The sequence below is a fragment of the Hemicordylus capensis genome, chromosome 9 (assembly GCF_027244095.1).
Source record: "Hemicordylus capensis ecotype Gifberg chromosome 9, rHemCap1.1.pri, whole genome shotgun sequence".
NCBI lineage: Eukaryota > Metazoa > Chordata > Lepidosauria > Squamata > Cordylidae > Hemicordylus > Hemicordylus capensis.
In genome coordinates, this window is record NC_069665.1 from 2,684,180 (window position 1) to 2,700,856 (window position 16,677).

General features: G+C 52.4%; 1 protein-coding gene and 1 long non-coding RNA gene across 3 annotated transcripts; one reads left to right on the forward strand and one right to left on the reverse strand.

The window, feature by feature from the left end:
* Positions 1-284: 284 nt before the first annotated feature.
* Positions 285-8,403, reverse strand: LOC128334606 (protein piccolo-like). Of its 2 annotated transcripts, none has more exons than XM_053271575.1 (7): positions 8,145-8,403; positions 7,433-8,003; positions 5,508-6,191; positions 4,764-4,889; positions 3,087-4,519; positions 1,539-2,777; positions 285-842 (listed from the first exon to the last, which is right to left on the reverse strand). In XM_053271575.1, exons 2-5 carry the CDS (start codon positions 7,437-7,439, stop codon positions 3,090-3,092), a joined length of 2,247 nt encoding a protein of 748 aa, XP_053127550.1. In that variant the 5' UTR covers positions 7,440-8,003; positions 8,145-8,403; the 3' UTR covers positions 285-842; positions 1,539-2,777; positions 3,087-3,089. The 2 variants fall into 2 exon arrangements, with proteins under 2 accessions (XP_053127550.1, XP_053127549.1); XM_053271574.1 differs by having other exon boundaries at positions 3,087-4,522; positions 8,145-8,402.
* Positions 8,401-14,581, forward strand: LOC128334607 (uncharacterized). Its single transcript, XR_008311340.1, has 3 exons — positions 8,401-8,797; positions 13,747-13,959; positions 14,358-14,581. It is a non-coding gene; the product is annotated as an uncharacterized LOC128334607 (long non-coding RNA).
* Positions 14,582-16,677: the final 2,096 nt, after the last annotated feature.

The following is a 16,677-nucleotide window of genomic DNA, read 5'->3' on the forward strand; positions in this document are numbered from 1 at the left end:
GAGTAGATAAAGGGGAGTAAAGTAATCTGTAATTAAATGCAGTTTTTCTCTGGTCAATTGAATTTAAGAATTAAAAAAAGACTACCACAAATGTACAAGAACTTTGTTTAGAAGCCAATCCAATTAGTTGGCTAATTAATCGCTGATGGCCTCATCCATAGGGACGAGTGCTAACTGGTGCTATCCAATGAACTGAAAAGGAGAGCTCCATCCAGAGGCCAGGACCCTGGCAGCTGCAGAGCAACGTGGCTTGTCCCCAGCCCCCCAAAGACACAGAGACATAGTTTGGGTGAAAAGGGCCACAACTTTATTCACCAATAACAATAATAACCCATAATAAGCCATAATAACCCATAATAACCGTGTGACCAGCCTAATTCTAACTCAAACCCCCAACGCAGAACGGAGTAGGCGAAAAAACTCCCAACAGTGGCCAATGCGTTGAGAGCCAAAAATTCCTACTCGGCCCCAGAAGGGCGACCAGTCACTAGACCCGCTCTGCTCCAGGGAAGGGAGGGAGGGGGATGCTTGGCCCAAACGGAAGAGCTTGGGCGGGGAAATAGTAATAATAAAAAGAGAGAGACCAGCCCGCCCGCCCAAATCATTTCCCCCCAAGTGAACCACAATGACATCAGGCCCAGGGAACCTAGCTCAATCATCCCAAATGGCAGGGAGCAACTGGCTCCATAACATGCCCCTCCTACCCAACCAAGAAACTGAAGCATGCGTTCCAAAAACCAACTGGGTGCCCCAATGGGAGGATCTGGCCCTCTTGAAGGCCCCAAAGACCGACGAATGGGGGCAAAACAGGACCCGAACAGGAGCCGCCGATCCGCCAGCACCTGCCAAGAAAACAAAAGGTCAGAGCGGGCACCGCCAGCTTCCATTCAGCACACGTAGCGCCGCACCACCAAGGACTTCCATCGCCCTCTCCTTTGAACGACGTCCTCTCTCAGCCCCATGCGAGCAGCCGTGGTGGCAGCCCCAAACCGAAAGGAGTGCAGTGTAAGTCCCTCCAAGGGAACCCCGGCCAAGGTCAAGGCCCTTTGTATAACTGCCAGCAACTGATACAGGGTGAGGGGTGCCTTGTCCTCGTGCGCAAAAAGGCAGCCCTCTGGAATGGGCCCAGGTTATGCCGTAAGGCAGCTACCGGACAAATCGAAGGGTCGCTGGTGGCCGCCAGACGAACAACACAGCCGGGAGCAGATGGTCACCCAAGGGCAGCCCCATAGCACCATAAGGGGCATGCTCGGGGGAAGGCAAAATTCCCATGGGGTAAAACCCAGAGGTCCCCCCTGAACCTGAGATTGCTGTCGGCGAAGTTACAGAGCCGCCCCCAACAGGGGCCAAAGCCGGCCTGTTACCCAGCCACACCTGCTCTGCCGCCCCTTGGAGCCCTGCAGTGATCACCGGAAAACCCAACGGAGGACCCATGCCCCAAGGCTGTGTGTAAGGTGCCCCAAATGGGGCAGGTCCCCATCCACCCATGGCAGGCATCGGCCAGGGTCCAGAGGGCGGTGTCGGTGCAATAGGCTCACCTGGGGGCGGAGGCAAAGATGGATCCACAGGGGGGAATCCGATGGCAGCGGGGATCCTGGATCTGCAGGAGAAGGCATCGCAGGAACGGGAACGCCAGTCACTGGCAACACAGGATCAGCCGGCTCTGCAGGCAGCACTGGGCCGGGCGGGCCCTCGCCCTTTTCAAGAGCTCCTAACCTGTCAGAGAGAGATTTTCGTAACTGTGTTCCAGCAGCACCACGCGTGCGTCGAGGAACTTCCTTCGGCGCTCCAGACGGGCCAGCCCCCTTGCTTCCAACAGAATGGAAGCCTTGGCCTTCTCCAGAGCTTCCATTCTGTTGATCAGGCCCCTAATTAGAACCATCTCCTCATCATCCTCATCAGAGGAAGAAGCTGGAGGTGCAGGCCGCTTGGCCCCCTGATAGGCTGACCACCGGTTTTCTCCTTGGCTTTCCTAGGCATGTGGGCGAATTGCAGGGGCCCAGAATCACCAACCCCCAATGCCACCAAAAACAACCCCGAAAACCCCACGGGCAAAAGAACACGTGGGCGTGGAGAGAAGAGCGCCCAGAGAGCCACTCGCTGCCCTCCTGAGAGACCCCCACTCCGACCCCCCAAAGAAGCCAACGGAAGAGAAGAGGGACACGAAAAATGCCAGTAACCCCAAGGCCAACCAACACCCCCACCCAACCGCAGGGAGCTGCAGGGCCCCAAATAAGTGCCACCAATCAGAGCAACCACCAGTCCCGCCCAGTTAGGCTGCCCAATACGCCCCAGGCCAGGAAGGCCCAACCCGGACAAACCAAGGGCCCCAAGCCCCGAAGATGCCGCCCCGGGGCCGATGCCGCCGCACTCCAGCCGCAGGCCGATGCCCCCTCAGGCCGCTAAAATGACCGCCGATGTCCGGGGAAGCCGCCGCTCGGCAGGTCGATGCTACCCACCCAAATACACCACTCTTCCCATCCTCGGGCACAGCCCGCCCCCCGCCCACTCCGGTTCAGGCCAAGAAAAAGGTCTATGGAAGAGCTCCTTCCTCCACGGATGCTCAGCCCAAACTGAAGTGCTGGGGGGGGGGAACCCAGCAAGGGCCCAAGCCCCGGCCCCCAAACTGAACGGGCCAATCAGGTCCCTTTGGGGCCTCCTGCGGAGCGTGGCTGGGACAAACTCCCTCCCCTCCGCAGGAGGCCAAGGGGAGGGGCATTCCGTGTGGCTTGCTTCTCTTTCTTGGGGGCAGCTTGTCTGGGTCTTCGCAAAAGGACCTAAGCAAAATACAAAAGAAAGAAATATTCTGATCAATGAAGATGCAGAACTCTAGCCGTAACCTCTATACCTCAACCCAATCTGTACTAATGTTAAAACAACATCATTTTAAAATTATCAACACCAGAAGACAACACGTAAAATGTTAAGATTTACCGATTTTAAAAATGAAGTGATATAACTTGCGATCATATGGGAGGGGGGAAGCTGTAATATACAGGGTGAAGACGGGCCCGTCAGAGTTCTCCCCAGCAGGCCGTCTCCAGTCCTGCTGCTTAGGAGGACACCCAGCGAGAGACGAGACTTGCCTCTCAGTGGCGCCAGGGGTAGCCATACTGAAGGGAGATGTCCATTTCCTCCTCCCGCTCCACGAAATACTGCCTCCGGCCGGCTGATGTCCACTGAGCCGCCTCTTCCCTCGCTCTTTGAGCCCGCCGCCGCATCAGCTCCCGGACGGGCCGTTGCTCCTCCGTCATGGGCCGGGAGACTTCCAGGTGGGCCGGGGGCGTCCTCCAAGGGATGAACGTGTCCCCCTTAAACTCCTGCTCTGCTGTCGTGCGCTGGGGACCAGGTGGAAGGACCGGATGCTCCGTGGAGGCTTGGTGGGCAGGGAGGACGGGTCGGTGGGTTGGTGTGGGACCCCAAGGCTGTGGCTGTGGTTGAGGGGCCGGCGGGGGCTGGCCCAAGGTCCTCCCAGCAAGACCGTGCATCCGCAAGCTATTTGCCTGCGCCAGGGAGGAGGGCCGGAGCATGAAGGGACGGGATCCCGGCGGCCTCCACACTGGCGTTGATTGTGGGTGGGCCAGGGAGCTAGGGGGGAGGTTGGCCATCGGCATGGCTGCTGGCCTGGCCATGGAGCTGGGCGGTGCCTTCCCCGCTGGTCTGCTTGTCAGGGCTGCCAAAGGCCTTGGTGGTGGCTCAGCTGTGCTTCCCGATGGTGTCCTTCCCATGGACATCGCTGGTGTCTTTTGGGGCACGCTCTGCCCGGGATGTCCCTCTGCACTCTTGCATTTTGCCGGGGGGCCCAGGGCATGGAACACCTGCACGGAGTCCCGCATCATTCTGGCCAGGCTGCTCCTCGGAGTCGGGGGCACAGCCTGGGCGGATCCACTGGACTCTGCCCCCACTTTCGGCCTCTTGGTGTCCCCAGCTTCGGCTTCAGGTGGTAGCAGCCGTGCTTTCCCCCTTCCTGGCAGGACCTGAGGCATTCTCAGCAGCTTCTGGCCTGGCATGCTTCCTGCAGGTTTCATCGGCTGATGGGGTTGGACGGCCAGCTCCAGATGGCAAGTGGGGATCTTCTGCGCGGTTCTCCCTTCCTTCTGGTCCAGGGCTGCTTTGGCCGTCTCTGCAGATCTCGCCTCCCGCTCAGCCTTTGGGCTTCCCCGTGGAACCTTGGGTGCTGGCACACTCTCTGCCCCTGCTGCCCTTGCCCTCTTTGCAATGTTCTCTGCAGGGAGTTTCCTGCCCACCAACTCCCCATATGTGCGGTCCTTGGCCTTTTTGGGCGCAGAGGAGATGGGCGGCAAAAAGTCAAAGAGCTGCAGCCTTGGCTTGGCACATTGGGTGTTCTTGTCTCCTGGGGCTACCAGGTGGGAAGCCGTTCCCTTGGAGAGCACTTTGGTTGGCTCTGGTGGAGGAGGCGGGAAGAGGAATTCCGGAAGCAACTGCGGGGCTGTTCCTCCCTTGGCCGGTCCTCGACCCTTCAGCTGGGGAGGAGATGGTGGGTGGCGCTCCTGGGTCCCTGCTAGAAAGGAAGAAGAGAAGTCAGTTGTTTGGGAAAAGACGGAGCAAGTCTGTAACTTCATCTGGCTCATTCTTTGTGGGCAGCTTTCCCCCATCCCAAGGCACAGATGCTGAGGGAGTGGCATTCCCCCCCAACCCACATCAGACCTCCACTCTTCAACTCTTGTTCAAGCACAAGGTTCTCGCAGGGCTGGTGGGGCCAGTCACGGGACTGTCCTTCCCCCACAATGGTGCACACCCACCTCTGTGTGGTCCCAACTCTGGGATCTTCATTCTTGGGGCAGCACCGGTGCTGAAGCCTTCTGCCTTCTGAGTTGCAGGCTCCTTGATTTGGATGGCCAGTGTCTGCTCAGTGGCAGGAATCAAGACTGAAAGAGAAGGACGGAGGATGACCAGGGGATGGGTCAGGATCTGATCCAGAGCCAGCCCTGCCGTGTGGTAAGGGGAGGTGGTGGATTTCAGTCCTGAGGGAGGGCGTGGGAAGGTGGCAGGGATGACTTCTTAGGGGGCTCGAGCAGTCACGGATGGGTGGGCTAAGGGGTGAGGGCAGCAGGAATTCTCATCCGAAGACAGCTTTCAAACATTGCACATCAGGGCAGACATTGAGTCATCCAGTGATCAGCTCTTGCACATTTCCCAAAACTCTGGGCTGTGTTTCAGAATGCATGCTCTGTTCCTATGGCCAGGCCTGGAAAGGTGTCCCCCCTGTGTGGAGTGGGAGCAGATGGCGTACTCTAGAAATGCAGCCCCAGGGCTAAAGGGATGAGGGGCAGTGGTGGGAGAGCTGTCTATGGGGAGAATTGTTGGCCCCCTTGGCAAAGAGCCGAGGAATGCTTCTTGATCTTCTTCCTCCCTGGAGAAGATCAGGGCTCCGAAGAATCTATTTCGAAGACCATGGCCTCAGGAGAAGGATTGCGCCAGACCCATGGGAAGGACACAGGGAGCCCTAGGTGGGAGGACGCCCCTTTCCCAGCATCAGCACTCACCTCTGGACGCACGTCGAATGTCCGTCGGCTTGCCGCTCCTGGGCTGATCCGGTGGGGCTGGGCGGAACCCCCCAGCAGCAGCGGTGGTGCTGCTGCCTTCTGATTGCAGCCGGTGGGCCAGCAGGACCAGATTCCTCTTGCGTGCCTGGTCCGCCCTGGCCGGCTGGGCCAGAGATGTTCTTGCAGCAGGAGGGATGGGGGCAAGCTGGGCCAGAGATGTTGTCTCAGCAGGAGGGATGGGGGCAAGCGTGGCATGTCTGTAGCCAGGAGCCTCCCTCACCCTATGCAAGAATGGTGGGAACTCTTCCGGCTCTGGAGGTCGCAGCTGGCCAAAGGATTGATGGCCAAAGAATTGGGCCATGGGGCCCGCAGTGGGACGGCTGGGGGCCAGCGGCCCAAAGAAGGGTCCGGGGAGATGGTATGGGGATGCCGCCGGTGAGCCAGGCCGCTGGTGCTCCCGTTGCGGCTTCCGCAGATCTCCCTCTGCTGGGTGGCTGTGGTCCCTGCTGTCCCTCCCTTCGATGGATTGAAGGGAGAGGTCAGAGACCGAGGACCACATGGAGGTGGAACCAATGGTCGGCGTCGGTGTCTCGAGGAAGCTGCTGGGCGAACCGCCTCCTTCCCCGGCCGAGCTCGCGCTCGTACAGGAGGAGCCAGCAGACGGCCTCTTTTCAGTCGACTCATCTGTAAGAAAAAGGAAGGGGGCACCTTGATTTCTGTCATTCCTACAACAGCCCTGCAAAGCAGGCCCAACCTACGCCTTTCTGATGGGAAGGGAAGAGGCAACTACCCAATAGCCCCGAGGCCTCCCTCTGAACCCATGGCTTCAGTCACTTGGAAGGAGGCACCCACCTCCCTGCTGGGATGCCCGAGTATTGTCCCACTCTTCAGGTGAGGAAGCCCAACAACCCTGATGTGGAGAACTAGCGGCACTCATGCCCCGCTCCGCCTCTTAGTCCTGGAGGACTTCCAGAGGGGCTCCTGCATCTCATTGAGTTTGAGCAGGCCAGATAAGATGGATGATGTGCATGCAGCTGCCACATTCAGGGCACTTGTCTCTCCCTTGCTATGGTCTGCAACAGCAAAGAGTCGCTCTCCAAGGTGTGGGGTTCCCCCAACTGCTCAACATTGACCCTCCTGTAGATGTAGGCCTACAGCTCCCATCATCCCTGGCTGTTGGCCGCTGTGGCTGGCTGGGGATTATGGGAGTTGTAGTCCAAAAAGAGCTGGGGAGCCATAGCTGAGCAGGCCTGCTTTAACCGAAGATGCTAAGAACTTTGCCTGGGACCTGGGGGATGCAGAGCACGGCCAAATCTGCTCCCCTCTGAGCACTCTTGGTTCCAGGAGGCCAGAGAATGTTGTGGTTCGAATCGGATTCCAGAGTGAGAGGCAGTTAGCCTGAGCTGAAGGGGCAGCCCTGGGAGGAACTAGGGAGGAAATTAAGCAGAACCAGTGAAAGAACCCCTTTGCACCCATTCTGCCTATGGAAAGCCTCTCCCAAGCAGGAGTCGATTCTTTTGGATTCTCAGCACATTCCTGGACACTAGTTCAAACACACCCCTATTACATTCCCCTTCATTAGGATTCTGATGACTTCCTTGTCTCGTGCCTGTAAGACTTTGGAAGGGGCCATTGATGATTCCAGATAAGAATGAACTATCTAAAAAGGCTGGGGAAAGGGGATAACCTCTTTGGACAGAAGGTAGAACAAACTGGAAAGGGAAGGTGTGGTCTAAAGTCAGATAAAGGAAAGCAAGGGAAATGTGACCCAAGAGCAGACACAGGGCACAATCCATCCAAATGAATTGCCACCTGGTCCCTCCTTTATTCTACCTAGAAAACCACATGGCTTTGTGGTCTCCAGGAATCGACACCAACTCACAACCTTCCCTTTCTTTTTCCTCCTGGACGGCACCATTTCCTACCTGCCATGATGACTGTCAACGTCTAAAGAAGTCCACTGGACAACAAAAACAACAACAAGAAGGACAAGAAGATGATCTCTCTGGTGAGAGCAGACCAGGCAATCTCTCCAATGAGAAGAGCCTGCTGTCAGTACTCTTTAACCGCTGGAAAGTCGGTTAGGGAGTGGGCAACTGAAGCCCGATGATGCGTCATTGTTTATCGCGGTCCCTATGGCGACCTGCAGCTGGTGGGGTGGGGGCCAGAAGAATGTCGGAAGCGGGTCGTGATGATGCAAGATGATGTCATGGCCATCTTCACACAGGCTCTCTACCGATATCAAACCATCCATCAAACCATCCATCTTCTTCCCTTAGACGTTCAGAAGGGGAGACCAGACCCAAGTTCCGCAGAGTCCATTTCAAGTCTGTTTGGCCACTGGAAGTCTCGTTGGGGGTTGAATGGAAGTCCAGCCATGCTCTCAGGTTTCCTCTCTGGCATCAATCAATCAGTCAATCAATCAATTATATTTGTGCCCCACCCCTCCAGTACACTTCTTCTTGGGGTGGCTCAGGTTAGTAAAATCGATATAATCTAAAGTAAAAGATTAATAAAATTGAAGAAGTGAAAAGACCAAGCTAAAACCACATTTAAAATGACAAATTTTTAAAGTTTCACATTCAAAGTTATTAATAAACAGCTAAAACCTAAGCACTGAAAAATAAAAGGACCTACCAGACTATAAGCAGCAGATAAGACATTAAAAAGCATCTTTAAAAAGATATGTCATTGTGGCTGTGTGTTTTTAAACACTGAGGGAGTGAGCATGGCAAAGCTCTTCCAGGAGGGCATTCCAAACCGAGGGGCCACAACCGAGAAGACCACTGAGAAGACAACCGAGAAGACCCTGTCTCTAGTCCGCCCCAACTGGAGTGCTGTTAGGTGGGTCAAACACTCATGAAGCCACTTGCGCCCAAGAGATTCTACAGGTAGACAGGGGCGTAACTACCATTAGGCAGGGGGAGGCAGTCGTCTGGGGGCCCCACTGCCTGGAGGGGCCCCCCCGAGACACCTCACATGACTCCCCATTGCCCCCTGCCCGGCCCCAAGACCCCTCAGCCACTTGCCCTGTTTGCCCTCCTCTCTCCTGCTGGTCCTCCTGGTCGGCAATCCAAGCAGCAGGCCAGCTGCTTCTCTCCCGGGCGCCTCTCAGCTGACCGGCGGGTGGGCGATGGGGCTTCCAGGGAGGCCTCCGTGTAGGCCTCCGTGAAGCCTGGATTCGAGTAGGCTGGCAAGCCCCAGGAAGAAGGCTGGCAGTCAGAGCGGCCACGACAGCTCTCTGCAGCAGACCCTCTTCTGCCCAGGCCAGACAGCTCAGCCTTTGCCAGGTAGAATATGAATTCCTTTTTGTGGTTACATCCCCCCACCCCCTATATAGGGATCTGCTTGCCATAGGGCTTTGATGGGGGGGGGGAGAGACTGAGAAGTCTCTGAATATTTCATTTAAAACTGATTGGAAAATTTGCTGGCTTAAAAAAAACCCTCTAAAAAGTCTTAGGAGTGGCTTGTTTCATGGCAGGAAATTACAAAAACTTCTGGAACAAATGTATTTATGTATTAATTAATTCATTCATTCATTCATTCATAAATACACTTATGTTCAAGTTGTTTTGCAACCCAGGTCTGAGTGAGAACTGAGACATGAGTGAGAACTGTGATGCATGTGTTGTGCTTTTATATTTTCCCCCCTTAGGGTCAATCTGGCCCACCTGTGAATGCAGCACCTCCATTCCAGAGGAGGAGAGGTGTGTTAAAGGGCTTTCAAAGCCTCTTGTGAAAAACCTCCTGGAATCAAACGTGACTGAATTGGTTCAGAATTCTGAGAAAACAAACATAGGCTCACCCTGCATGGTTGAAAGTCTCCTTTGCTAATCTGCAGCAAGGGGCCCATTTTAATAATTAGTGTTTCTAGTGTCTTCTCATTTGCTCAATTTTGTACATCTGTTTTTTGTATGTTTTGAATGAGGACAGAAAAGTGAGAATAAAAGTCCCCTGCTAACTGGGCAAAGAGGCACCTTTTTCTCTTTGTAAACCGCCCTGAGCCATTTTTGGAAGGGCGGTATAGAAATCGAATTATTATTATTATTAAAAAATTTCTCGGCAGGGGGGCCCATTTAAGAATCTTGTCTCAGGGCCCACTCCAACCTAGTTACGCCCCTGCAGGTAGATCTAACTGTCTAATGATGTTGTCATCCACCCAAATGACCCCAATCCGATAGGGACATCGGAAGCTGTCTTGTACTGAGTCAGACCACTGATCCATCTCATTGAGTATCATCTACGCTGACTGGCAGCATCTTTCCAAGGTTCCAAATGCTGGTGAGAGAATCTGGATAGGTGCATCCATCTGACCCATTTCTCACTTCCCATCTGACCACTCCCCTCTTCTCCTACCTAGCTTTTGGAGTTCACACAACCCTGGTTCGGGAGTGCACCTGGCTCTCTTACCTTGGCTGGGTGCTCCACCTACACAGGTGGGGATCATGTGACCTAGCTTACTCTCTCAAACCAAAGTCGTTGACTGCTGTAGTCACTTTAGCCAGAAAATACCCCACTTTTGTCTGCGCTGCTTCCTTTGTTGATTCCCTTCTGATCTTGGCAGTGTGGAACTGAAGGACTGTACCACTTAGGGTTACCATATTCAAGCTTCCCAAATCCAGGTGGCCTGATTTGCAGATTATGCAGATTACAGACACCTAATTTGCATTATTGATTGATTGATTGGACAGATTTGTATACCCGCCTTCTCTACCCTCCCATGTGATTGGATCCAGAGTAAAATCCGGGCAATCCGGGCAGCACATTTGAAATCCACGTCAATCTGGGTTTAATTTAGCAGCCGGGTGGAGGAACCAAAATCCGGGGGCTCCCATAAATTCCAGGGTGTCTAAACACACGAAAGTTCAATGAGGCAGGGAAAACCATGTGGCTAAATGGATTGTAATTGTAGAGGACAAGAATGAAGAGCTCTTCACCACCTTATTTCCCAGCAGAGTGAAGAGAACACAAGTCTTTCTTTGGGATACAGATCAATATTTAGTGACCATGTAATATTCAGCCTCATGAAAGACATGTGCTCCACCAGCCTAACAGCTTTGTGACTATGCAGTGACTGTTTTATTAATATAATAGCTTTTATGATGATGTTTATACTTCTACAGTTTTATAGCTCCATCACCTAGTATCTGCTGTTGCAGTTCTATCACTTTGGTAGAATACAGGAGGGGTTGACCATTGCCTCCTCCCACGCAGTCTGAGAAGATGCCTTTCAGCATCTTCCTAGATGGCTGCTGTCTGTACCAGCGGGGATTCGAACCGGCAACCTTCTGCTTGTTAGCCAAGCATTTCCCCGCTGTGACACACCTCTAACTATACTTGTAAATCACCTTATACTTTGTACTGGTCTATGATCATAATCAAGATTGATTGATCGATATTTATGTGGAGTCAGGGGCATGACTAACAGGGAACAGGAGGTGAAAAATGTCCCTGGGACCATCAGGGAGGCCCCCCCCCGCCCCGCCCCATACAACTGCAGTTGGTATTTCAAAAACAATTCATACCTGTGGTCATTCATGATCCATTTTAATTCATCATAAAAATGTGTGAATAAAGACAGATGGTTTCTGCACTTCTGCTTCCGATAGAAGATGAAAACCTGAAGACAGAGTCTAGTTTGTTTTGCGGCAGATATTCTTGGCGGTGGCAAATCAAAGGTAGCGGGGTGCGGAAGAGAAAATGGGGTGAAATCCTGCTCCTGCACAGTTCACTGGCAAGGACTTTTCAGTCACCTGTTAATGGGTTAGTGAGAGTGAAGTCGAGAAACATCCGGCCCAGTCAGACGTTCCAATTCCTCATCTAATCTGGGGGTTCTCAACCTTGGCTGAAGCTATTCTGGCTGAGGGTGATGGGTATTGTAGTCCAACAGCATCTGGGAATGCAAGGTTGGAAACCCCTGATCTGATAGGAACATTGGAAGCTACCACTGGTCCATCTAACTCAGTATCATCTACACCAGGGATTCTCAACGTTGGGTCCCCAAATGTTATTGGACTTCCATCATCCCCAACCAAAGGCCACTGGGGCTGGGGATTATGGGAGTTGAAGTCCAATAACATCGGGAGTCCCAACGTTGAGAATCCCTGATCTACAATGAATGGCAGCAGCTTTCCAAGGTTTCAAGGCAGGAAACCTTCCCTGTCCTACCTGGAGATGCTTCCAGGAATGAAACCTGGGACCTTTCTCCAGAAATAGGAACCTAGGAAGCTGAGCGATGGCCCCATCCTGCAAATTAGAAACTAATCCTCTGCTCTTCCCAATTCCACCCCTCCATTACTATTCTCCATTACCCCACAATCCTCCTCTATTAATTAATCCAGTCATTCCTGTGTGTGTTGTTCAATCTGAAAGACACTTGTGCAGGGGTTTCCACCCTGGTGCCCCAAATGATGTTGGACTACAACACCCATCATCCCCATGTGCTGTGGCCAACCAGTGTAGCTAGGGAGTTGTAGCGTCACAAAATCTGGGGATGCCTTCTTGAGAGCTCCTGCATTAGGCAGTGGGTTTGAACACAGTGCTTAAAAAGGTGCTTAGTTTTAGGCTTGGGAATCCTTTCTTCCATCCCTCTCTTATTCATTCATTCGTTCGATTTCTACACCGCCCTTCCAAAAATGGCTCAGAGCGGTTTACACAGAGAAATAATAAATCAACAGGATGGATCCCTGTCCCCAAATGGATCACAATAATAAAAAAAAAACACACACACAAGATAGACACCAGCAAGAGTCACTGGAGGTGCTGTGCTGGGGGTGGATAGGGCCAGTTACTCTCCCCCTGCTAAATCTTATGCTCCTTGCTGGGTGCTGGGGTTGGCAACGCTCCAGGATGGAGCCGGAATCAGCATCAATGATTCGGTGACTGTGGAACTCAACCCTGGAGGTTTTAATGGCTTGATGTGGTGAAAAATGTTGGACGAGAATTTACCAAGGTGGGGAATCTCCAGGAATTGCTTCAGAATGGGCAGTCTGCCTGGACGCACCTCTTCATTTCTCCTTTGCTCTGATTCCGGGTCAGCTTGTCACTTCCGGGCAGGAATGGTGCAGAGAGAGTGTAAGCTGGGCTTGATCTGGCCTTCTCCGTTGGACCTTGCCCATTGCCTTCATTTATTGATTGACATTGATATCCTGCTCGTCCTTCCCAGGAGTCCAGAGCAGTGTCCATGGTTCTGTTCCTCCCCACAACAACCCTGTGAGTGAGGCAGAATAGGCTGAGAGATGGGTGACTGGTCCAGAGTGTCCTGGTGAGTTCCGTGGCTGAAGCGGGATTAGAACTCGGCTCTCCCAGGTCCAAGTCCAACCCTCTCTCTCTTTAGAGGGAACAGATGAAACAGGGAAAGCAGCAGTGCCTCTGAGCCTGAGCAGACTGCCAGACCTTGAAAAGAGCCGAATCCTGTCTCTGCCCTTTGAGATTTGAAGTTAAGGCTTCAAGGAGAGAAAAGACTTGGCTTTAAACTACCAGAGCTCGGGGGGGGGGGGGTGGAGTGGGGCGACGGAGAGCCAAACTGTTACTTTTTTAACATCCAGGCTAGAGAACTGTAATGTGTGCTGTACCTAGGGCTGCCTTTGAAGATGGTCAGAAAACTTGGATCGGCTTAGAATACAGCAGCCAGACTTCCAACCAGAGAGCCATAGTTCCGATGCTCTAACTCTGATCGTCAAAGGTCAGAGCTGGCTGTCACGGCCTTTCCAGGCTCACTTCCAGGTGCTGATTGTTTCCGCCTTTGAAGCCCTCCATTAAATGGCTCCTGTAGGAACCAAGTTTAAGTCTCCAGGTGCCTCCCCAGGTGAAATCAGGAGGGTGGTGAGCGGGGAGAAGTCTTCTCAATGGTGTAGGAAATATGGTTCCCCAATAAGCGAGGGCGTCATCCATCTTTCTTAGAAGAAGGCGAGTTTTTGTAATCGACTTGTTCACAGCGGCTTTTAAAGTTTTGTAATTGTCTATCATGTGATGGCTGCTGTTTTGAATTGTCATTAGCCTGGCCTTTCCCTTCACTAGAGATGTGGTGGTTCTTCCCCTCCCAGGCACTGTTTTTTTTTTTTTTTAACTGTATTTTTAAATTCATGATGTGAATTTTAATGACGTTTTATATTGGATTTATTGTAACCCACTCCGAGACCTTTGGGTATAGGGCGGGCTAGAAATGCAAACAAGTGGAATAAAAATGAAAATAATAAATAATTAGCAGCCCCTCGTTGCTGGGCCCCTTCTCTTTTAGGCGTCCCAAGGGGTGGGGTGTGCATGGATTCAGCACTGCAACACCTTCAGGGGGATGCACGCTCCAGGGAGAGATGCACACCAACCACTCTGCCGAGAAATGCTAAGGAATCCTCCCCATTGTCTCCTTCCTTGGGACCTTGAAACCAGGAGAGAATTTCACGGATCTCTCAGCAAATCCACCGGTTAGGACACGTGAGAGCTGCAAGGAGAGGTTTGTCAGTTAGGCTCTGTTTTAAATGCTTGCATGTTGAATGTTGGTTGTGTGTTTCGTCGTCCTGGAAGTGCCTTTGAACAATGATTCTTTCAAAGCGGGCCAGCTCTTCATGCTTTAACTCAGGGCGTCCTAAACTTGGGAACTTTGGCCATTGTGGCTAGGGGTGATGGGAGTTGTAGACCCAAAAAAGCTTCTCTCCCTGGCAGCATCTCCAAGACAGGGCTGAGAGAGATTGCTGCCTGCAAGCTTAGAGAAGCCGTTGCTAGTCTGGGTAGCCCACACTGAACCAGATGGACCAAGAGTCGGACTCAATCTATGGCAGCTTCCTATGTTCCTGTGTAACATCTGGGGACCCCGGTTCCCTGATCCCTGTCTAACCCATCCTTTCCCCCCAGGGAAGTCTCACATCCTCATTCTCCCTTCAGCACTGTGGAGAACAAGGAGAGATGAACGGCTGACCGTGCAAGGTGCCAATTAGCTCCGGATATCAGGGTTTTCAGTGTTCCCTAAGGAGGCAGTGGGGCAGGGAATACCAGCCTTAAAGATGTAAACCTGTGGCTTGATATATTGTTCTATAGCTAAGATTTTTGTAAACCGCTTTGGGAGGTTCACCTGGAAGCAGTGAATAAATGCAAAAACATCAAATAAAACAGAATGAAATGAAATAAAACCAGTTTGGTGACAAGGCGCTTTAAGGAATGCTGCCCCCTCCCCCCATATGAGGCTCCTTGCCCATGACGCTCCTCAGAGGAGACCCTTTGACATGCTCCTTTGCTTTCTGAGATTCGCTTGAGAGGGCCACGTGAGACAGCACCACTTTATCTGCGACAGCACCCACCGTATGGAACTCCCTGCCACAGGATGCAAGCTTAGTTCACTCTGAGCATTAGGCTTGGGAAATGGTGTCTGTTTCCACAGCTGTTGCTGGGGGTAATGAGAAGTGTGGGCTCCTTCCACCAGGCTCCAAACCTCTCCCTCTCCCCATCTTCCTCTCCACACACCCCACCTCCGCACCAATCTTTCTCAACGTCATCTGCTACGGCCACCATCTATCCACTCAGGGACAGAAGCTCCAAATCATTTGAGAAAACCCAGTAGCTTGGTGAAGTCAGTGTGAGGATGGAACAAGCAGACAGAGACAAAAATGAGTGGGACCAAAAAGAAAGCACCTGGTTGACATCCAATAAGTAGAATAAATGGGTGATGTAGATGTATTTCATTTGCTATTGATGGTTGCATGAGCAGATGCAGACAATGTGCATCTGGTAGCCCCTCCTGGGACCCAGCCCAGGAGAATCTCTTCCCCAGCTCCTCACATGGCAGCTTGACCCTCTACGAGTGATATCAGCCTCTTCTCTGCTTCTGCTGAAGCTCTCCTGGCTTCTCCACTGGGTGGGTTTGATCTTCTCCCTTCTGCACTCTCACCCACTGCAGCAACCTCCGCTATCTCCCTGGCCCCCCTTTTTACTCCACTGGCCCAAACCCTCTCCTGGCTTATTGGTACACATGTCCCCTCAGGCCCCAATGCATTGGCATCTCTGGAGGGAATTTCTCTCCTGAGCCGGGGTCTCCGGCATGGCAGGGATTCAGGAAGGACACATCCATTGGACAGCTCCGAGGGCAAAAGCTTCAGGAACTTGGCTAGCCCCAAATATGGTCCTAGAAGAGCTGATTATAGCAACATAAGGGGAGGCTTCTGAGTGCTGCCCAGATAGAGTGGATTGGCCCCTGCCCTCCCCTGGGGATAGCCTGGTTGCTTGAAGGGACCTTGCCCAGTTCTCTCAGTGCTAGTTCTGGTGGGGCTGGGGACCTCGAATGGGGCTGACTAATCCTCTGGGGAATCGCCCGAGTCCGAGAGTGAAGGAAGGGCTGTATCCTTGGGTCTTGGTGGGGGCTTCTGGCTCTGGTTGTCCTGCTGTGGGACTCCTGGCAGAGCCTGGTCACCGGAGGTCTGGGTTGGAGGGACCCTCCACCCTGGCTCATCATCCCCTGAACTCTCCACCTCTTCCCCCCATGGGGGAGAACCCCCCATCCAGGGCATGACAGTTTCTTTCTCTCTCTCTTTTTTGTAAAATAGATTGGATTGGTTTTCAGAATGCAAAGAGTAAAAAGTAAGGGGAAAGAAAATAAGAATAGTATAAAATCAAAAGAATAGTCTGCATCTGCAAACTTACTATATACTTATTAGCCACGAATAAAATACCATCTTATCATCATAGTTATCTGATCTGACCAAACGTCCTTTCTAAGTAAAGTCCAAAGGAAAAGGTATGAAAACGGAAAAGTGGCAACCCTGTCAATTCTGAGCATCAAATTTAACCTGAATCTCTCTGGCTTCTATATCGTGTGGGTGTCCAGCATATTTTCTACCAAAAAGTTTTGAATGATTGCTTCAAGGCAAACTGAGGGCGGGCGGTGGGGGGAAGTAGATAAAGGGAAGCAGTGGAGTAAAGTAATCTGTAATTAAATGCAGTTTTTCTCTGGTCAATTGAATTTAAGAATTAAAAAAAGACTACCACAAATGTACAAGAACTTTGTTTAGAAGCCAATCCAATTAGTTGGCTAGTTAATCGCTGATGGCCTCATCCATAGGGACGAGTGCTAACTGGTGCTATCCAATGAACTGAAAAGGTGAGCTCCATCCAGAGGCCAGGACCCTGGCAGCTGCAGAGCAACGTGGCTTGTCCCCAGCCCCCCAAAGACACAGAGACATAG